This window comes from Danaus plexippus, chromosome 24 (assembly GCF_018135715.1).
Source record: "Danaus plexippus chromosome 24, MEX_DaPlex, whole genome shotgun sequence".
NCBI classification, from domain to species: Eukaryota; Metazoa; Arthropoda; class Insecta; order Lepidoptera; family Nymphalidae; genus Danaus; species Danaus plexippus.
Genome location: NC_083552.1, coordinates 522505 through 546221, shown reverse-complemented (window position 1 = coordinate 546221; position 23717 = coordinate 522505). Strand labels below are relative to the sequence as shown.

The 23717-nt window shown below is 33.5% G+C and overlaps 1 protein-coding gene across 1 annotated transcript; it reads right to left on the bottom strand.

The window, feature by feature from the left end:
* Positions 1-1191: 1191 nt before the first annotated feature.
* Positions 1192-23247, bottom strand: LOC116775868 (apolipophorins). Its single transcript, XM_061524439.1, has 58 exons — positions 23070-23247; positions 19125-19151; positions 18758-18951; positions 18430-18594; positions 18188-18337; positions 17905-18094; positions 17659-17822; positions 17511-17581; positions 17170-17335; positions 16868-17050; positions 16631-16783; positions 16400-16547; positions 16195-16315; positions 15874-16036; positions 15546-15740; positions 15192-15371; positions 14419-15091; positions 13980-14326; positions 13678-13890; positions 13472-13601; positions 13018-13393; positions 12722-12947; positions 12461-12615; positions 12227-12386; positions 11886-12107; positions 11566-11744; positions 11322-11430; positions 10628-10784; positions 10373-10542; positions 10069-10214; positions 9739-9993; positions 9446-9587; positions 9180-9321; positions 8698-8889; positions 8376-8621; positions 8198-8292; positions 8046-8099; positions 7763-7928; positions 7496-7677; positions 7177-7376; positions 6713-6842; positions 6452-6623; positions 6193-6311; positions 5827-5955; positions 5409-5552; positions 4948-5113; positions 4658-4863; positions 4451-4582; positions 4256-4360; positions 3991-4175; positions 3296-3524; positions 2962-3109; positions 2742-2882; positions 2441-2556; positions 2229-2352; positions 2028-2143; positions 1622-1816; positions 1192-1494 (listed from the first exon to the last, which is right to left on the bottom strand). Exons 1-58 carry the CDS (start codon positions 23149-23151, stop codon positions 1477-1479), a joined length of 9864 nt encoding a protein of 3287 aa, XP_061380423.1. The 5' UTR covers positions 23152-23247; the 3' UTR covers positions 1192-1476.
* Positions 23248-23717: the final 470 nt, after the last annotated feature.

The window sequence follows — 23717 nt, the reverse complement described above, 5'->3', positions numbered from 1 at the left end:
TTCAGATTAACAAATGTTAAACATTAAGTGTCAGGAGAGCTTTGTAAAGCTTATTAAGTAAGTTATTGTCTTATACTAATTTGTCGTGGGAGTTAAATTTAGATTGTACAGTTTTATTTCATTTTCTAGTTATGTTATTTAAAAAAAAAGTCGTGGTGGCCTGGAGATTAAAGGTGCGCCTTGTATACGTGAAGGCGCGGGTTCGGAACCTGGCAAGCACCAATGTGATCTTTTTCAAATCATATGTACTTTCTAATTGTAAGAGTATTTAGACATGACTGACAGACGGTGAAGGAAAACATAGTGAGGAAACCTGGTCTTATAATTTCAAATTATGAGATTGAAATCGCCAACCCGCCTTGAGCAAGCGTGCTGATTAATGCTCTAACCTTGTCCATGTGAGAAGAGGCCTTTGCTCAACAATGGGCACCGATAGGCTGATGATGTTGATACTGATGTTATTGAATGATCCAATATTCACTTTGGCTCCAAGCGACAAGGGGGAGTAGAGCAAACAATAATGGTAGCAATTAATATCCACGATATCTTTTTGTCATCATGAGACATTGAGAGAAGAAGGCAGATATCGTACCATAGTAGGTAGTCGTATGTACCATACTAGCCAGTGTACCATGCACTTCAACGTATCCGGATCTAATGCGTACTGAAGAACTGATTGCAAGGTGTTATATAGTGAGGGGAAGTCTGGTGGGGATGACAGTGGGAAGGGATGATTGTTCGGTGCACATTCCACTGGCGTCCGTAAAGCCCTGTCTCTGTCAAACTTGACAGTCGCCGTCATATGACCATATTTGTATACTGTTGTTTCCTCATACAATTTTCACAAAACATTCTAATTGTAACTAGTGACTCTGTATCTTGTTTAGATGTATTATTTTTATTCTTGCTTATCGAGGGTGATTGCGATAACATTGTTTGTTATAGCTAATTATAATATTCCTGTCATTGATATACCATTTCAATTTTTAATTCTTTTTTTGTATGGAATTACCAGAAGATGGCCAGACAACTACTACACTCGTATTTGAAATCGTGTTTTTATTTGTAAAAATATATAACTCACTCGACTGTGAATTGCATCTTTCTAACACATAAAGAGATGGACTCTTAATATATTTTCAATGCGATAAGGTAAACGTGTGGTTATTTTTATGAAATAAAACTAGTTAATTAAATAATATATTTCTTTATTACACTTCGTTTTTATTGATAAAGACCATAATTGATGGGGTTTTATAAATAGTTCTATTTTATGTGACAGAAGTGACTAATATATTAAATGGACTCTTCATATAACATTTAAACTATAAATGAAACAAATAATTTCAAACCTTCTGTAAACCACATTAAATATACTATTATATTTCATTTAAAATTTAAATACATATATGTTTATCATTGAAAGAGCCCTTACGTAAGACTAACGGTTATTTATGAGTTTTATCGATATTCTTCTTACTTTCGTCTGCGTGCCTGAAAAAAAAAATTTACTTACTTCTGGGTTTAAATGACTTATATTTAGGTGTTTGATTTACACCAATAAAGTTATTTTTATATGTTATATAATTTATAAATGAAAGGGATTTTTCTTTGTTCTTACCGCTTCCTTCCTATCTTTAGTGACGCAGACGGAGCGAACCCTGAAGGGGTCGGAATAGGTGCATGTGCAGGTTTGGACCAGGTTCTGTTGTGTGAGGCGAGAGATCACTGCAGCTGCCGCTGTCTGCAGCCACTGCTTCTGCTGTCCAGGGTTGCAGGCGCGGAATGTGCTCGCTGAGAACGTGTAGCCGCCAGTCTGGGGGAAGATTATAATTTAGGTGTCAATTAAGTTTGAGGTCTTTAAGCTGTGAGGTAAATCAGATGTCCTGTTTAGCTAGCTGTCTAAACATGTGAAAATTAGAACGTTCATCAATGTTCCGTCAAGAATTTTAGAAATATCATAGTTATGGCGTTATCAAAAATATAAGATTTGAGTTTAGTAAATAAAATAATCTTGTAACACTTACTTCTTGTGCGAAATCAACGCAACCATCTTCATTTTCCAACTCAAGAGTTTCTCTCAAGGCTTCGGTGTCCTTTTGTTTTTTGTCTCCCAACAGCAGAACGGAGTGTTCTGAGAAACCTATACAAAAGAAATAGCACGTTACAATTTTTTTTCTGGGAGCTATTAAGTAACGGGTCCTTCGTGTGGCGATAAAAATACATACCGACTACTTGGTTGACAGATTTACCGCCTCCAATCTTAAGGTCCGGAGTGTTAGCTACGAGCGAGTGCGTCAAACCGATGTTTTCAAACATTTCTTCGTAAACAGCAGAACGAAGGACGGTCAGCTGCACAAAATAAATTTATTAAGGATATTCCCTGTTTACTGTGTTCATTTTGATTCTCCTGAAAAATATTTGTAAGTATCATTCTTACCAGGAAGTCCTGAGGAATGCACTTGTCTCCAACGGAGCTGATGTAGTGTTTTACAGCCGTTGGCCTCAAAGGCAGGTCGAAGATGGATTGATATGAAGCCATAACATTGGTGATACCTTTGAAATAAAATATTTAGTAACATATTCTAATGAAGGAATTTGACGGATAGATAACTAACTATATTCATTAACTAAAAAAATATGATAATTGAAAACGGTTTTGCTAATAGACTTTAATCTACTATTTTCTTTCCAACAATAAAGTTTATGATATATTATAATTAATATAAAAAAGTACTTACCAAGTTTATTCTTGATCATGTTCACGAGAGAAACAAGTTGGTCTACAGCCTTGTCGACCTGATCGTGGTGTACTCGAATCGGTTTGATGTCATTGTAGCGACTTTCGTCATCGAATTGAATCTTCGCGGTCTTTAGTTTCACTATAAAATAAATATTTGTTAGAAATATGATAAAAACTTGTTTGCATTGTTATTATTATCAATTATTATTATTACTTACTGTCGGTATCATACAGAATTGGGTACGGCATCTTGGAAGTAATTCCGACGAGGTAAACCTTAACGTCGGTAATACGTTTAGCCTTAAGACCTTCAATGATATGACCAACCAGGGGCACGACGATATCCTTGTAGTTGTTTTCGTTGGACTATAAAAAAAATATTAATTAATTTAACAGTTCTGAGAATGTAGTTATTCATCTATGAATATTATTTTAAAAATAAAAAAAAATTTGGGGAGGTTTCAAAATTTATTTATATTTTTACTGGCCCTTCAAATTTTAAAATATGGTCAACACTACTTTTTGATGGATAGTAACAAATTAAAATAATACCTTAGTGACTTCTACGGTGATAATAATATCAGCCTGTTTTTCGGGAATCTTGACTTCATAGATGTCACCGACTTCTTTTTTGACGCCAGAATCCATACACGAGACGCAAGCGGAAGGCAGAACGGCTGGTAGTAGACCGGTTAGAGCAAGAGCTGCGTAACCTCGACCCAGGTCGCATGCTTGGACCATAGGGTCTGACGCTCCTTGTACCGCGTGGATACAAGCTTGTCTGTTGACGTTTAATTTACGTTAGGAATATGATACTTTATATTTTTTTATATTCTAACACAAAAATATATAAATAATCGAGTATAAACATCTTATTTATTTAAAGACTGATGTTGGTGTTTGAAAGTCGATACTGAAAATATCAGATGATCTTACATTTTTTTCAGAGTACAAGTTAACCCCATCACGCTTAGCATTTTCTCTATTCTTTTATAATTGAAAACAAAATATCAGTGAAGAATGAAACTACATCGTAGGATGACAACATTGAAAGAATAAAAAATTCTTATCAATAACATTAGCTAACTAGGAACCACGCAGAGTAGAAGACTATATATGAGCTAACGTTAGTATGCAAAAGTTAAGCTAGACCTAATTCTATCACAACTATTTATATATTACTCACTTGGTACTTGGCGAATAATATAACTTAAATATACAAAGTGAAATCTTATAGTAGAACTCACCGGAATGGTGCAATGTCGAGCATGAGAGACAGCGGTCTCAAAGGTGAAATTCCTCCGAAAACCTCTTCACAAGCAGCAGGCAGAGCCTCGTGCATTTGATGGTGCGAGTGTTCCGGACACTTGGCTGCTGGACAGCTACTGGCCATTTTGTATGCGTTTCCGAATTCGCTTTCCGAATGAGCAATCTATAATTCAATAGGAAGAACATAAATTCAAGTCTATTATTTATTTCATGTCTTATAAGTAAGACGAGTAATGGACGAACCTTTCCGTTGGGCAGCCTGAAGTCATCGTAGGGTTCATTGTTACCATCTCCAAGGAGGCCGCGTAGTTTACCGAGATAGAAGCCAGAAACTTCAATGTAGCACACCTGATTGGAGATAAAAGTATATTAAATATGTGATTGGGATGTCAAAATTTTTGAATTGAATCCAGATTCATAGACAACATAGACACCTACCTCAAGTTTGCTGGTACAGAAAGCCATTAGTCCGTATAAGGAGCCCATACCGATACGTCCATTCGCCTGTCTAAACGCAAAAACTTCCTTTTCAATCACAGGGTAACCATGGGCAGCGCCATTTACAGCAACCTTAATACAAAGAACGTTTAGATTAAAACATTTATAAATACCAAATATTGAAATAAGCGCAAGATTTTGACAAACCTGTCCATTCTCCTTAAGTTCAATCGTCATGCCGTGTTTGTCTTCAAGGATAAGTGCTTTTGGACTGCCGTTAGCAAGTTGGATCAACAAAGTGAAATTTCTGTCAACATGGTCGTGTGCAAGGACATAGCGACAGGAGCCCGGGAACGTAAGGTGACGGCCGTCGAATGTGAAGATGTGTTGGCCATTGACGACTACAGCTCTCACTGCGAAGGTAATATTTTTTTTAAAAAAACAACTGAGCAGAAATTAAAATGTTTTGCTTTGTAAGCCATTGAAGTTTTACTAACTTTTGGATGGTACTTCGTCGAGTGGGTTCAAGCTGCGTGGACGGTATGTCTTGATCAAGGTCCAGGGGTCTGGAATGTCACCACGTATTAACTGAGAGAGCACACTCAGGGCAGCCGAGCCTCGGAACGATGGCATTGATACTGGAGAGGATCCCCACATACGGGCCTGTAAAATAAAAAAAATATATTAATACTCATCTGATTACATGTTTACTGAAAATATACTTGTTTAGTGTAAAATATATAAATAACACATATTATATGATTTAAATCAATATAAATTAAAAGAAATTACGATTAATAATATTTCGTAAATGTGTTTATTTATAAATATTTTTTCGTTGCAAAGTGCGTCTTTCAGTGTTCTGCCTTAAAATTTGTTTGTATTATAAAATGTTGTCACGTGACAAATGTTGTCAATTTAAATGTGGTATAAATTGTTTAATCTCAATAGTACTCACATCTGTAATATCGATATATTGTCCAAGACCAACTTGTCCAAGATGGCCTCTCACGAAGTTCACTAATGAAGTCACAGCGGAGACGAATTTGTCGAAAATGGCCCTCAACTCCGCGCTCTCATTGCAGGGCTTGTTGTTAATTTTCTGTAAACATTTTGAGAGTTATTTAAAATATCAAATTATAGGACTAGATGTGTTGAATAATTTTATAAAAAACATTATGTTTGTAATTGTTTTAAATTAAATACTTTATTATATTTCTATTAATTTAATTTCTGAATTATATTTTCTTAATAAAATTATTCATTATTCAAGTTAAGGAACTTGCATATGTTATAGGTGTATCAAGAGTTATTCTTTTTGTAACAAAGATACAGCATATACAAAAAATATATAGAAATACTTCTATATTAATAACCTTTTCAGCGTACTGCAGGAGTGCATCTAGGAACTGCTTCATCTCTTCGGTGGGTAGAACCGAGCGTATGGTCCCGTGGACTCCGTGTAATACGTTTACCATCTTCACTGGCACCTCCAACTCCTTCCACTGAATTATCCACATTATTACTAGTTTTTACTTCTTCGTAAAAAACCTATTTCTACTATATTAAGTCTTCGTTACTAACAACTGATTCCATGTAAAGTAATGCTTATGACAACTAACTTTTAAGGTCTGATAGTTTTTATCGTCAAAAATTTATAATAATATTTTGACTTGTATTTCAAAATAAACTAAATCTGGGTATCAGTGGAGTATAATACTATTGATTTTTATTTTTATTACCTTTTCACTAATAATGTTAAGGATTGGCATTTCTTTCAACTGCTGACTGAGTTCGCTGAAGAACTGCGATGACTTGGCACGCCATTCTTTCAGTTGAACCACGATGATGCGGGTTAAGTCTAAAGAGATAATTATAGTCTTTACATATATTCGAAATAAGTTTTGTTCAAAATTGGGGATGCCAAAAAGAAAAGAAAGTTAATAAAAGATATAAAATAACAAACAAATAAGGGCAAAGTTTATGAATTTTTCACTTTACCTTTGAAGATTTCTGTGAAAATATTAGCAAGTTCCTGAAGTTCGGGCTTGTGACGTTCGAAGAAGTCGATGACGATGGCAGAGAAATGAGCAGCCGCGTCGATTACTCCGCTCAAATACTCCTCCAGTAAATGACTTACAGCTTTGGCCAGCTGTTTCAGTTGTGGTTCGATCTAGTTAAAAATATTATTAATATATAAACTTATATATTGTGTATTTTATACAATAACATATTCAATACTTATCCTATTAAAGGACCTACCTGTTTTTCGTAAATGTCAGCAATATTTTTGGAAATATCGGTGATAGTCTCGACAACTTTGTCCACCATGGGCTTGAAGACGGTGATTGTGTCATCAATCATCTTAGCTACGAGTTTCACAATGACGTGCCTAAAATAATGAACAGGCATTTAATTAAGAAAAATAGGAGTTTAAAACGGTACTGATGATAACTAAGCTTAGTTAATTATATTATATAGTTATAATTTATAGATTATAGTACAAGCTTTCAAACTATATTTGTAGCTTAGATAAGAATGCAAATAGAAAATAAAGAACGAAGTATTCATCGACTCGAGATATTTTCTAACATAAAATCCTCCGGAATATCACGTTCCAGTTGTTTTTCAAAATTTCTCTTTGTTTCTCTTATTTTAGTAATATATTAAAATCATTATTGAATGTATTTATAACTTTATTCTTTTTAATAAAAAAAATAACTTACAAGCTTTCCATAATTTCCTTCAATGATTTGTCATTTTCAATTTCCTTAATCATCTTTTCGACATCTTGTTTGTATTGCTGTTCGATTTCCTTGTACGTTGGCTCTACTTTCTTTAAAATCTTCTTGAAATCTTCATTAGCCTTATCTCCGATTCCTTGAATCCGAGATTTCAGGTTTGCCAAATCTTTTTTCAATGCGTTCTGAAAGTAAATTTAAATGTAATATTACTTTCGTATTCTTTTTTTGCTTATAGGTAATTTTTATTGATGATAAATGAAATGTAATAGTTAATAATATATATTAAATCTTATCTACTCACCACGAAGTAGTTAAAGTTGTCTTGGGATAGCCCGTAGTCGCTTTTAACGAGATTATCTTGTAAGTACAAAGCTCCTTGAACAATGTTCTTCTTTTGTCCGGGAACAACAATGTCCACAGAGATGTCAACACGTTTCTCAGGGTTCAAATGGCTGACGATAGAGAGTTTTCGTTCTGATTCATCTGAAAGATATTTAAATTGTCACATTAATTCCTAATAATGAGGAAATATTATAAAATATTATTCGACCCATCACAAAAAACCTACCACTGTATCCTGTAGTGAATTCGTAATATTCGAAATCTTTGACAACAGCATACACTGTTACTGGTTTTCCTTGAAGCAGACTGAATCTAAGGTCAGCTTGTTGTAAATTCTCCTTAACTGTCGCCGATCCTTCTAAATCAATTACTTTAACTAACGGGGTGTCGAGCTGAAAGTGTTACATAAAAATGTTATGTAAATTATTGCAATACCAAAAAAAAAAATACTTATTTTACGTGTTTTCTATATGGAGTGCTGTTAGAGTCGGAATGTAAACAATACGTACCATTAACTTGATGTGCACCGGGTTTACTTCCAAATAAAATTTAGCTTCACGGTCCTAAAAGAAAGAGTAGTAAGATGAATTTTTTTTATTCTGTGTGATTTAATAATTTCTTTTAAATGATGTTTGTATTTTATTATATTTTTTATACTCACGCTTCCTAGGATAGAGCAAGAGACGACGCTTGATGTTTCAATTTTTAAAGCGTTCTCAGCAGGCCTCTTCATTGATCCACGGAATTTGATTAACGCTTCCTACAAGTGTACGGTAATGCTTTAGTAAACAAATATAAATTAGTGGAAATAAGGATAGTTGTTGAGTAAATAAAGGTACATGCCTTTCCAAGTCTTGGGTGGCTAAAACCAATAAGTGAAATAATTTGTCCTTGTTCATTATAATTTCCTTGGACATCAAAGCTGAACCTGGCAGCGGTCTTGGTTTGTGGCTTATTTTTGTCCGGGTACAAACATAGCTCTCCGCTAACTGGGAATGGTAGGCTCTTGTCTGAGGGATACCGGATAAGAGATTCTAAAGCGATGACTCTCTGGGGGAAGGTCAGAACGATACCAGCAGGGAATCCTGTAAAAGGCGTGGTATTTAAAAAAAAATTACTTAATTTCTATTTGAGTAATCAAATTTATGTTAAAATACTCACGGCCTGGTTCGGGCTGGCTGTAAACATGGAAATGGTATTTATCGTTTTCTTTGTTCACGTGTAAGTTCAGGTTGTACTGGGGAAGTTTCTTTTCAGAGAACTCGTTGGCGATCTGAAGACCGAATTCAGTAGCGAGACCCAGTTTACGAAGGTCAAGTCCAACGTTGAATAGATGCTTGAGAGCACCAGGACCTGAAATAAAAATATAGCAATTGATAGATTTGTGCATTCCTAAAACACTATTGTGATAAAAAAAAACTTCATAAAAATTTGTAAAAAAACTATAACATTCGAAAATATTTATTCCTTTTATTTATAATTCTCTTATAATTTTTCTTCTATGTATGTAAAAAAAAAACACAAAATAGAAATCACAAGCTTTATCTGCACGTGTATCCATTACCTAACACATAATTTTTGTTTAATTGCACAGATCGTTAAAAAAGAAAGAAAATAATTTAACCAGGCATTACTCTACTAACCTGTAACGAACTTGGAGTTCAGTTCAGCGTGGGCGCATTGTTTCTTCTCTTCGCAGTATACGTAAGAGGTCTTGTATTCGATGTTGGTGATGCGAGTTTCAACAACGTGGTTGCGGTCACCAAAAGCAAGGTTGATAAAGGTCTGTAAGAAATGTTATTTATTAATTACTATATATCCAACCGAAATACCATGTTCTTGTCGATGATTTATTAATTCTATTTCTAACTTTATCTTCAATGTAAAAATATGAATGTATAATTTTTACCTCTATTCCTTGTTCATTGCCTTCAGTAAGGATGGTTCGGATGTATTTAAAGTTGGCTGGTTTCTGTTCATCTTTGATCTTTACAGTTCCTGATCCTTCGATAATGGTCTTCTGACCTTCCTGTTTGCTGATGTATGATGTGCTATAAAGAAACACCATATTCATTATTTGTTGCTTAGTTGATAAATTTGGATTAAAGTTCAGATTTTTAAATTTTATATGTAAATGAAGTATGTAATATAATATTCTAGTATATTATAAAGTAATATTCTAGATTTATGTATGATTCTTACCTTCCACTTAGCACATTCTTGTTGTCGTTTACAGCGTGGAATTCAAGGCGTTTGCCGCTACCCGAATCCTTGCTTGAGATGTCAATTTTGTAATTCTTCAGGCCTAATTTCTCAGAGTTTCCAAGGAATTTGACGTACAGATCCTTCTCTAAGTTAGCTTCTAACGTTGACTCCAAATTGAAGTCCTTGATGTTTTCTATCTTCATTTCAAGGCGGCCTTCCTTTGAACGGATCGATATTCCCTTGAAGTAAATTCTGTAACAGACAATTTGTTAAGGAATATGTTTTGTTTAAAATATATATTACTTTTATATAGAATTAATCATTTACCTTGAGCTCTTAGGGTTTGAAGGGCTTGTATATTTAATGTCAACAACAGGTTGTGTGTTGGAGTACACAACGAAGCTCTCACTTCTGTACGAGCGACCATCTGCATCAACTGTGATGAGAGCGCTATATGTGTCGGGGGATGGACTCTGTGAAAAATTAAATTCTTATAACGGCCAACTTTATTTATTTTACTGGAGTTCAAAGTCTGTTATGGTGCTAAATACTTTCGTTGACTAAACTTTACCAAAAGAATGTAAGAGCCTTTGAAAACAAAATTTTAAAAACTTTAAAGATCTTTATTTACCTTAGCTTGTAAGAAGAGTTCAATCTTTTTGGCCATTTCACTGCTTGGGCAGTTTGATACAAACTTAAGTTCAACTTCTCTAGGGGAGGATGAGCCGTAAATTTTGTAGTTGGAAACTTTGCCTTTGCCATATTGAGCTTTCAAATCAATGTCAGCGGTGGATTTTTCTTCTGTAACACGCATTAAAAGGTAATTGTTTATTTCTAAGCATATTTTGTTGTTTTATTTTATTTATATTATTGTAAGTTAACATACTCGATTCATGAATTTTGTAGTCGCTGTCCAAGATAACGGGTTCATAATGAGGCACGATGAACTTGAGTTTGGTGTTGCCGTTCTTAGGACCGTATTTTCCACTTGATTCCAATTTATAAACATCAGCGTTGACTTGGAATACTTCAACGAGTGTTACCTGGGAATGAGCATTAATAATAAGTTATAGATATGCCTAATTACTTTATTTCAACATCTTTAATGTTAAAGGGGACTAAAAAGAATTAAATAATATTTCAAGAACATCATCATCATCATCATCATCATCAGCCTATCGGAAGCCCACTGCTGAGCATAAGCCTCTTCTCGCATGGAGAAGGTTTGAGCATTAATCGCCACGCTTGTTCAAGACGGGTTGGCGATTTCAAACTTATAATTTGAAATTATAAGTCCAGGTTTCCTCACGATGTTTTCCTTCACCGTCCGTCAGTGGTGTCTAAATACTCTTAGAAAGTACATATGACTATGAAAAATCACATTGGTACTTGCCAGGTTTCGAACCCGCGCCCTCACGCATGAGAGGCGGTCCTTTAACCTCCAGGCCACCACGACATTTCAAGAACATTTCCCATAAATATTAAACTAGGAATTAACAAACAAGGATGGCGTGACATAGTTTATTATAAGTGTAAATTTAACTATTATCAAACATTTATATTGCTGTTGCTGATCTCACCTCTACAGCCTTGTTTTCTGGTTCCAAATACATAAATGATGAAACCCATTTCATATCATGCGCCTTTTCGAATGGAAGACGAACATTGACCGTGAAGTCGTCGACGAATCTTAAAGTGAAGCGTAAAAGTTTTAGGAACATCCAAAATAAGGTGTCATTAAGAAATGTATTATTTTTGACTTTTATCATTTGTAAGGTGTATAATATATCATTTAGTGAAGCTTCTTATTCGCAATATACTAACTTCTTGTCTCCTTTATCAGGAACGATGATTTGATTGACCCCATTTAGTTCAAAACCGATGTCGTCTCCATAACTGGCTTTCACTCTGTAGGTGTCATCGGTGTTAGATAATTCCGAAGTATATACCGAACCGGCGTCAATAAGAAGTTTCTTGGGCATCATGTTTCCTGAGATTTCATTCTGCGATAGAAAATGTATACAATAAGTTTAGACGATAAAATTCATCTATTGTTAATATTGTTTAGGATTTCTCCTGTCTTAGCCAAATTTTTTTTTATGTATAATACTTTTCTATTAAAAATATAAACATATTAAGCTTACTCTGAATGCGACGTCGTATTTATCTCCCTTAGGAACATTCTTGAATGAGAACGAATCCACGAGATTCTTGCCGTCGCTCAAAACCATTTCGATCTGACCGTCATAGTCGATGCTGAACTTGTCAAAATTGGTATTGACAAGTTTGGCTTGGTATTTTATTGAAGAACCGGCTTGACCATTAGGCGTGTCCGACAAAACCGCTTCAGCGTGTCCATTGTATACCTTGAGTAAGAAAAAAATATGATCTATTAATATCCATATAGAAAGATACAATGATCAGGACAATGATATAAAAATCCAAATTTTCTGAATTATACCCTATGTTAATAAAATTATCTTACATCATTATTCAATGAAAGCTCTCTGTCAGCTTTGAGCGTGATGCATCTTTTATCTGGCAGCACTAGTTTCAGGTTGAATTGTCCTTTACCAACACCGTATATAACACCATCTCTTAGAACGTTTACTTCGAAGCCCTTTCCGCAATATTCGAATTTATTGCTATAAAATATTATTATTATTATTATTTTCATCATTTATATATTTAATTAATCACTGTTGAATTTTATACTAACTTGCTGTTCCATTGTTTTTCCGATACTTTGCTGTTTGTGCTGAAATGTAGTTTTTCATCCTTGTTTTTATCAAAGTTCAGGTAAAGATCAACATCAGCATTATAAACAGGCTCCTTCACTTGGAATTTCACGTCTCCTTTGATAATGCGTTCCACCTAAAAACAAATAAAATAAATAATTGTACTAACACATATAAAAATTCTGATCGTCTAACAGAGATTTTAATTGTCCTTAGAATTAGAATATTTTTTTTTCTTTTACCTTTTTGAAATGCACCATAATATTTCCGTTACCCTTTCCGTCCTTGTCAGTGACTTGGTATTGACCATTTGCAGTTACGGCATCTTTTAAGTTAAATTTCAGTTGTCCGTTAGCGTTAGCTCCACAGTTTATCTTAAGCAAAAAGTCCAACATTGGGCCCTTGCTGTTGGAAATGGTTGCGTGGCTTGAATATAGATTCGCATTTTCAACGGCACCAACGTCAAACCTGCAAAAACGTTGATTTTACCATATTTGTCTTTTTTAGTTCATAAGGTTATTAAAAAATAATCACATACTTTATGTCTTCTTCCTTGCCACCACCTGATACTTTAAGGTGACCGATAGCACCAACATTTACGTTGTTTGTTTTCACTCTATGTAAAACGACACCTGACAGTTCATATTTGAAGAAGTTCTTGAATTCAATATAGTTTTCTAAGTTTGATTTATCAGCAGACACGATATCCCTCTTCATCAAAGCTTCTACAGATTGTTTGTCTAGGTCCAAATTAAATTTAACACTGTAGTCCCCAACTTTTTTAATTTGAGTACGGGCCTCAAGATCTAAGTTAGCTTTCTTTTCAAAATAAACTCCACCCATTTCTAAGTCAAACTTCTTAGGATCCATTTCTAGGTCCAGATTTACTTTGATGGGCAGTGCGCAGAGCTCAACTGGAATTAAATTGATAAATCTCGTAAGTCTCATATAGGAGTCAAATAAACGTCACAAATATAATATAAGTTACGAACATTTATTTTTAGTCATGACGTTAAAACCATCAGCCGACTGGTGTCGTTTGTATAGCTGATTGAAAATGACGCGGTTACGTTGATCACGGAGGTCGCCGCCGTAGTACAGATCGATGTCATTGTGAATCATCTGAAAAAAATTATTATGGTGAATATTGGATCGAGACTTTAATATCATGAGTAAATGTTTAATTTTAAGAACTTACGTTTTGAGTGTTCTCAAAGTGACCATTAAGTTTGAAGTTAACGAATGGATTGAGAGTGTTTTGTAATTCAAGTTTAACGTCATAGCCCTTTAAAGATCCGCTCAACAGGACGTTCTGAGCTCCTAGTCTTCCCTTCAAGTCCATCTCAACACCCTTAGGATCTTGATTCAGATGACCTTCAATATTCATCTCGTTTTGCTCAGAAAGTAAAACCTGAAATCAGAATTTATTTCATATATTTACTATAATTGCTATAAAAAATATTAGATTAAGAAGTTTAGATATTTATAGTTGGAACAGACCTTAACATTTTCGAGGGTGTATTTGACAGATGGTCCATTTGATTCCTTAACGATTTGTCCATCGACCTTGAGGCTCTTCTTTTCATTTTGTCCTGGCATTTCGTATTCTATTACGGGTTTCCATACAGATCTTTGTTCGTTGCCTTGAATATCAAGTCCAATGCGACCATAGTATTTATTTTGATCCAGTTTCATAAGCGCCATAAGGGCATATTCGTTGGATTTCGTGACGAGTGAATATTTGGCTACTATAGTCTTAATAGGGGATTCGAGTTCAATGTTCACAGATTTTTCTTCGGCATTATAAATAGCATCAGCGTTGATTTGAGTTCGACGGTTTTGAGATCCTATAAAAGCAAATAATTATATTTAAAAAACATTATGATTGTGTATCAATAAAAATTCTTTAACTTCAGTAACAAAAAATAAGGTAATGTACCTTCAGCGTCGAATAACAATCCAAGCCCGTATTTGCCCTTAGGGTCAGATCTTACAACACCCTTGATGTGGTAACCTTTTAGGTCGTTCTTCTCCAAAACAAGTTTTACTTTAGACGATCCTAGTAACGGCAATGCTCCTGGGAATTGTGCGTAGGAAACTTTTCCGCACAATGTCAGACCTAGTACTCCAGATAATTGATCGAAACATCCAGAATATTCCTTCTTTTCACCTTTATTAACACAGGCCTTTTCTTTTTCAAGCTGACCTTTTTCTGCTGTTACAAATACTACATCACTGGAAGCTGTGATGATTTCTTGTTTATCTATTGGCAAGCCCCATTGTAAATCAAATCCTTTGCCATTTTCAATAACTTTTGCGATAACGTGACTTCCAGTAGAAGAGTGCAGATTAGTCATTACTTTAAGACCAGTAGATACTGAATCTGCGTCTACTGACATGATAAGGGCTATCTCAACATCAGAACTTGGGACTAACTTGATGTCAATCTTTGCAGATTCTGGGTTACGTAGACATTGGCGGATATCAACAGCAGAGGAGACATCAAGACGACCAGTAGCAGCACCAACAGCATCTAATTTAAGAGGAAGACCAGTGGATGTTGGGTAGGCAAGCTCGGCGTCCATAAAGAGGAAGTGTCCACGAAGTTCTTGCTATAAAAGAGAAGAAAAACATTCCATAAATCGTAAATATACTTTTATCGGTCCTTTTTGCTCCTTGTAAATTTAATCTCTAATTTCATGTCATATTTACCTGGAAGTGCTTCATTTTGTTAAAACCGCCGTTCACAAAGGATAGAGAGGCGTCTAGGAATTTGTTGAAATCGAATCCTTTGTCATCTCCAAGCGATAAGAAGACAGCATCGGTACCGAAGAGTTTAATGTAAATATCTAGATCTAGTTCATTGTTGTATTGTATTGATTCAGCTTTCACCTAAAATAAAAATAAAAAAGAAACAATATTTTAGGTTAGTCATAATAAAAATATACAGAAACATATTGTTCATTATAAAAAATATATTCATAATTAAAGGTTGCCCAATAAACAAAACGACAAAGGTATATGGCATCATGTAAACTTATAGAAATACTTAGAAATATAGCTTACGTGTTTATCAAAATTGTCCACTTCACTCTTGATGGAACGGCGACCACGGACACTACCTTCAACTTTGTGATAGGACTCTTCGAATTTTTTCTTCAGGTTGTCATAAATTTCCTGAGGTTCTTGTGTGCGAAGGAAGCTTCTTGGTCCAAGAAAATGTTCAATCACACGGTCCAAATTACCTTGACGACCTCCGACCTTTCGAAATAAATAGTACGTATGTTACTTAAAATATCTATGTACATATATATAAGTTTCTTAGCTATTTTTGAATAGATGTCATAAGCAGGGTATGTGTGTTTCATTTTCAATATTTTTAAATAAAGCTTACCTCGAGAATATTAACACTGTGACCAAAAACTTCAGCAGTCAGGTTAAGGCTAGCTGACCTTGGCAAAAATGAGTCTTGCGAGTATATAACAGTTTGCTCCATGTTACCGCCGACTCCGATAGCATCGACATTGTAGCTTAATTCACGGTAGAATGAAAACTTTCTAAAAAGTTTAAAATTAATTTAGATTTTGATACTTGATTTTAAACCAAATATATATTTTTTACATAAGTCCAAATTCTAAGTATATATTTTTGACATATTATCATGAGAAATATCACAATCAAAATTTTGTCTAAAATATTGGAAGTAAAATTATACCTGTCGTCAACTTTGAATTTGTTTGGGGTGCTGATAAGTCCGTAATGTTGGCGAGCCAGAAGTTTGTCAGGGTTGGCAGAGGAACGAATGTGACGAAGTGATGTTGTGATGAACCGTCCGACTATAACGATACATACAAATTAATAATTATTTTAAGGATTAAAGGATACGTTTTTCATTATATCTTGAGGATTAAATTGCTAACCTTGGTGTACTGGTTCGGTTTCAAGTAAGTGCTTGATTTCGTTAGCGGATTTACCACAAGGACAGTCTATAACAGCCAGATATGCCTTGATGCGAATCTCGGAGTCCAGGTTACGGTTTTTCATAATATCCAAAGCAGTTTTCTTGAGCTATGTTGGACATGAGAAGATTTATATTAAGTATGCTGAAACGAATTAACAAACATTTATCTCATTTTATTATTTCTACAAACCTTGGCAGCACAAGGATCAGCGGAGAATGCTTCAAGAGCGCTCACTCGAACTCTTGCTTTAACGTTATTATCAGAAGCGCACGAAGCGAGTTTGTCGATTAAGTTATTTTCCAAGTGTCTTATATTTCTAATACCTTTCAGAATCGCAACTACCTGTAATAAATATATCAAAATTAATACGATGACATTTTTACTTTGTTAAATTCTTAAATGTGGCAAAATAAAGAAATAACTTACATGATCTTCTTCTTCTTTAGATTTTGGTTTACAGTTTCCTAACTTCGCAACAAATTTTTTACTCAATTCAGATATTCCAGCGGATGGGTCGCTATGACAGTTGTGATCTCGGCAGTAGACACCAGCAAGAGCTCCAACTCCAAGGTAAACTCCATTCGGTAGGTGAGCATGATCGAGGAGATCCTGTGTATTACATAAATGTTATTTTCATTTAGGTTAAGCTTACTTAGTCAAAAAAGTTATAATTTTAAACTATTCTGGTCGAAGATCTAAAGGAAAATGAAAAACACGAAAATACTTACAGCAGCAGCCTTAATAGCATCGCTGTTAACATGTCTGGCATTGCCTAATGATAGGAGGATAATCGTTTCTTCTAATGTAGACAGTTCTTTGTTTTTCAAAATCTGGATAGAAGCGTCAATACTGTAGCCTGTTCCAGCACGAAGTAAAGCATCTAGAAACACGCGCCTGTAAAAAAGTAATTGTGAAGTTACGAAGTGGATTTCAGTTTTTCTCTCAATTATGAATAAAAATTGTGGTTAAACAAAAAAAATGATGTCTTTGTTCACTGTCTAATTAAAATGAGATAATTTACTCTAGGATATATTTAAAATAGTTTTAATTTTAAAGTAGAAGTGCTTACTTTTCTAAGCTATTGCCTTTGACTTGTGCAAACGCTTGTAGTAGGTCTTCCTTCTTGGCCGTACGGAAAATCTAATAAAAGAAAGAAGTTAGATAATGTACTAAAAGGAATAATCAGTTTTCTGTAAACTATAGATAAAGATAGTTACCCTGACAAGTTGAGCGAATGCTCCTGCTGACTTAAAGCCAGCTTCACTTCCGAGATTTTTGCTGGTTTCCTTCACAGCACTCAAAACATTCCTGGCATCACTGTGTTCCGCTTTACCTTGGTGTGGGTTTTCGAATATGATGGACCGACGCTTATTGCAAATTCCTGGAAATAATTTTGTTAATTATTATTAGTGGAAGCCTTAGGATGACTGCTCATATTATATATATTTATATATATAGGTTACCAGCAATGCCGCCAGCGTTGGTTCCTGATAGTGTCAATTTTGTGTTAACTTCAGCCTTTGCACCATTGTCTCCCACCGAGAATGGTTTGTACAGGTATTGTTCCACGGCAGATATTTTTTCAGGTACACCATTATTGACTTTGGATTCTACATTCAGAGTCGATTGAAGAAGCTGAGTGCTCTTAATTTCCTTTGAATTAGAGAAATATTTCCAATTTTGTTATCGTTTAGAGGTTAAAAAATAAAGAATTAAAAGAGTAAGTGAAAGTTAGAAACTACTTACAGAACTGGGGTTGTACACAGCGGTAACAAGGTCGTTTTTGCTTTGTTCCCGGTAGGCGCATCTGCTTAAGTCACGGGTTCTGTGGAGCAACACTGAAGCACCTTCTTTTGATGATGAAACATCCGTCGGACATGATCCAAAAACATCAATCTGTAAGGATGATTTAAACAGATTGAAAATTGTTACAAATAGAAATAAATATGAAACGTGAGTTTAAAATATGTATTTGCGTATTTATGTACCTGCGTAGACGATTTCTGTTCAGTTTGTAATAATGAAATGATAGCCCTCTTGATGTTAAGAGAAGCTCGGCTATCCACTTCTTCAGCGCAGATTTCTGGACCTACTCGACCATCTTGAAGACTGAATCGGACAACCTTCTCAATGCCCTTCGGAGCTGGGTATTTCTGCATTTGGGGTAATCCAAATAATTAAAAAATTTAGTAATTATATCGATTTTGTCATAAAGATGTTAAAGTTGTGACTTGGGCTCGCGCTATTCGCTGATCCGCCAGCTTTAGTCAGAGACTGTTGTAGATTAAGATAATAGCTTTATGAGTATTTAAATACCTTGCCATCGGGTCCAGCAATTGTCAAAGATTTAACCATAAGTGATAACTCGCAGTTATCATTCGGTGAAACTGAGACCTGTCCCGATATCTTCACGCTAGTCTCCTGTTTGTCGGCCCCGCTCAGGTAAATTGAAACGACTCCATCAACTCCATAGTTGTAAACTTTTCCTTGTAAAAAGCTGGGTCCGTTTGCTAAACACAAAAAGCAATGATCATGACCCAATTTCGTTAAAAAAATTTACTAGTACTATAATGATAATGAAATATGATTCAAAAAGTAATATTTTTAGTGAAAATAAAATTAATGATTTAAGATATCTTTTATTTCTAATGTGATAATACATTTATTACTATTATGGACTTACATCCTTTGCAAGACAATTCGCATTTATCTGAAACAAACAATATGCATTCATTAGTAATTTATTGTATCGTAATTAGAAGCTGATAATATAAAAATATACAAACACAAAATTCAATAGACTTAAAAATGCAGACTTTAATTATTATTAAAACCCTTAGTAACAGTATTATTTTTATGAGATACATTTAAATATAATATTTTAAATACGCTCTTGGCGCATTTTGTTTCCTCAGCGGAGGGTGGTAGGCTTTGAGCTTACGGACAAAAAAAATTACTCAAGTCACATGTCAGTTAAATCATAATTGGAATCCAGATTTAAAAGTAAACAATCCAATAATGCTTATTTGTTTCATAATAATATAATTAGATAATTAAGTGAACTTAATGATATCTTTATCTATTGTAAACATATTACTGTAAACAAGGTTCAAGGTTCAATACTAAGTAAGAGTTCCGTGAGATATCGGGTCAGTCCGCGCAAACATGTGATTCATATTTATCTAAGTTTGAATAAAGTTCAAAAGGTCCTGGCACTTTTCCTTTGCACCAGGATCTATGTCATCAAAATGTTTACTATGTGTTTAAAACATTGTTTTATTAGAAACAATCATTTGATAAAATCTCGATCTTGACATAAAATATAAAAGCTATAAGCAGGCGCTTTATATTTTTGAATGAATTATTACGAGTTTCCCCTTGGTGTCCTAGTTAAAAACCTCGTTTTTGACTTTATTTTAACCATTTAACGAATCCAAACCAGGCCAGCCATAAACTTATAAAAATGTATATTTTAAAGAGAAGACGTTTTCAAAATAACTAAATATTGAAGGAAAGCACTATGTTCTGTCCCAACAAATGTGCGCAATTTCAAGTGGGGCCCAAATAAAGCTATAAAGATAATCGGGTCCCCCAACAATTTGAGCACATTAAGTAATTGATCTGAAGTACTGGATGCGTCCAACCGCTACTGAGTGTCTGTTGACTTTCTTTTCATTTTATCGTCTCTTAGAAAAAGTTGGGAAAGACTGTGTATAAACAAGAAAAAATATTTGTTACAAAAATTGCTTGAATCCCTGTGGACTTCACATAATCCAAATAATCGTACAATTCAACTCATTTTTAATGTTCATATTATTGATACAAGAATATCATTAAAGGAAACCTATCACTAGCTCTATTTGACGCCAAATATTATTCAGCTAATATTTTACAATGAAACATTGCAGTAATATAAACGAATTTTCTAGTATGTTCCAATATGTCTTTCAGACCACTTGTGTACGGATGCCATCGTTTAGCAGATGACATCGAATCAACTGCCACGCCATCCGTATTGACATACAACGTGGGAATGCGTTTGTTATCATACAATATTACATTAAGAAAGTTACTTTGACCGTGGTTAACTTTTATCTTGGTCGATTTTCGACCACACAGAAGACCATTTAAAAAAAAACAAGTGTATTATCTAAAGCTATAAATATATATAATTATAATAACGATGTTTGTGTTATTTAAAAATTCGTTGTTTAAGACAAAGAAACTATTGATAATGTGTTTATCAACAATTTGCAAGAGGTTGTAAGGTTATCAAATGAACGTTCACAGTCAAGGCGTTTTGTGTTCGAAACGAGCTTTTCATTGAACTTGACACAAGGTTATAATTAACTGAATTGTGAATAGAAATGCTGTCTACGAGGGATTCAACTTTTGGATGTCATTTTTTTTTTTACAGTTTATACCCTACAGTTTTTATGTATGAGCTGATAGAAGTAAAATATTAAGGTAAACTAGGCTGACAAAAAAGCTTCTGATTTTTACGAAATCTTGTTTGTATTCTTTATAAATTTCTTGATTTCTACACAGTACATTACTTGCTTTTACTTTTTATTCGTAACACAACCTGCTAATAAATTTTAACTATAAATTTAGATAGCAATTTGTACGCCCTCCATTCCTCTGTATGGGATAATATTCTTTTGCACCCTCTGTATTGATATTGAAATCTTTTAAACAATAAAGATGTTTTTTATTGAAGCATTACTTATAGATGGTTTATGTCATTGTTGCTACGGATGATAAAACAGAATAATTGGCACTGTTTAATGATAAGGTCCCCTTTGAACTGTGATATCATTTATCATATCATTGCCAAGTTTGTACCTTGCAATTAATATACAGCGATAAGTAAGTATTGTGACGTAGCAATTAACCTACGAACAAAATAAAGGAGTACATTTTTTGTGTGCGTTTTTTATGATAGTGAAGATCTTTAGTGATATAAAAGTCCAAGCATATTATAATACAATTTAAAATAATTAGCTCAAGGTTACACGATTCAACGATTTTTACTGTTTATTTTGAAGTTGATTAAATTCTTTCATACGTCTCATTTTAAAAATGGAAAGAGCAGTTTTAAAACAAATGTAGCTCGTGTTTTAAATATAAGAGTAAATACTATAATTGTTAATAAATGAACTCATGGTACAGAAGTAACCGTTCCTTACTTATTTATTTTTATGTTTTAGTCTAGTGAAGGGAAAGAAAATTACGTAAACAACAGATTATTATTAATAATAATTATGTTGTCCTAGAATTATGTTCCCATGACGTAGACCGTGTTTTAAAGGAATTTTTAACAGCTGTATGAATTAAGTATAAAAATATTTTATAAAAAAAATTTAACACGACATAAAAATATTTGAGATATTACTTGTGTGCAATGAAAATTTAACTTTATCTTTCGGTTATTTTGCTCGTGATAGTGTTGTATCTTTCATGTTGTCTGTCCGTGATCACGGTTGCTGTTAAGTCAACGCAACGTCGGGAAGAAGTAACATAAAATAATAAAATTTCCTATTTATAACCAAAACATATAGTTAAATTATTAACAAAGAGTAAATATTATTTTCTTTTTGTTACTTTATCGTTTTTGTAAGGGGAAAAAGTTGATATAACAGCTACTGTAACATGATTTGGGACAGTTATTTGGGTTTATTTTTAACAAAGTTAATAAGTATAAATTTATTTAAACTGGTCTTCTTTGAACTATCGTAATAATGATTTGTTGTGAAAATTAAACTTTTAGATTGACATAAAATATAAATATTTATCTTCTTAAAACCTAGCTTTCTTTGGCAGTAAGTATAGTTCATGAATATTGTAAAATTCGTGACTTGAATTTAAAATCATAAATTGAATGCCAAGAAATATTTTGTACTATTAAATAGGGACGCCTCTTTTTATTAATTATTTATGGGAATTTTTTTTTATTGTACTACTATGTACTGTTCGGTATTTATTGAAATTTATAATAACGTGTTTTACATAACAGAATAAAGTTCATATATATTTAGAAAACAACTAATTCTATACATAAGTAATAAAATTTATCTTCATCTTTTCCTTTAATGAAGAACGTTTAATTATTTTATTCGTAAAGGACATGAAATAAATTGAAGTGATTTAACAGCGAATTATTTTTTTAATTTGAATATTTTTTCCTTAAATATACAAAATATTATAAGCGTTGTTTGACGAAATGCAGAGTTTAGAAATAATAAAGCATTTAAATGAATAAAACTCGCGAAAGTCTTAGATGTCGTTATAAAAAAAAGCAACTAAAAATTACAAAAGTTCAAAATGAAGATTGAGACCTCGAACTTTTAAATATTTTTTTTGATATGGAAGATAGCTGATTCCTCGAAATCATTTGCTGTTTGGAGAAAACCACATCAACACCATCACACATGACATACTTATTGATTTTTTATTATTTAATTCACATACTTATAACATTTCAGTATTTTTATTAAGTATAATTGAACAGGTTAATAATAATTTCTGTATCCAAATATATCTCATTGCAAAATCTTTTCTATTTAAAAAATACAATTAAGTTCATAAGTTACTTTAGCGTTACTTTAAGTTACAGAAAATAACTTACCATTTGAGTAAGCTGGCGTCCATAAAACAGAAAGGTATAATATAACACTAAAAATGCTTAAACTTAGTCTATATGTCCCCATGTTGGCGGGGTAAGTGTCACTACGGTGTCAGTCTGATAACTTATTCTAAGAATACTTCGAACGACTCGCTACCACCACGTCTGGATGGTAAGTGCACGGGTTCGCGCCCCTCTACCCATTATATAGATGCAGCGCCCTCTATTAACCAATCAGAACAATTCGAATTTTAATTTTATAAGAATGTTTACACACGATAAATGGACATTTAGGCGTAGCAAAGGTCATCTCTACGTTGGTTTTATTCCAATAGATAAATTTTTAGAAAGTTAAGAATTCATGTGTATAAGCCACTGATATGTCTGATAGATGCAGATTTTTAGTTAATATCATACTGCATGTAGGTAAAAGTATTTTGTTTAACAAGATACATACTTTTTTTATAAAAAAATTATTACTTATCTTTTTAAGGGCTGAATTACTGAATTGCTTTGTCATATCAAAAATTTATATAAGAGCTTTTTTGTTTGTTAACTTTGAGTAATATTTTGGAAATGAATTAAGAATAATAATGAATAAACTTCTTGATAAGGAAGTCTTTGCCATAAACAATGCGATGAAATTCAAAT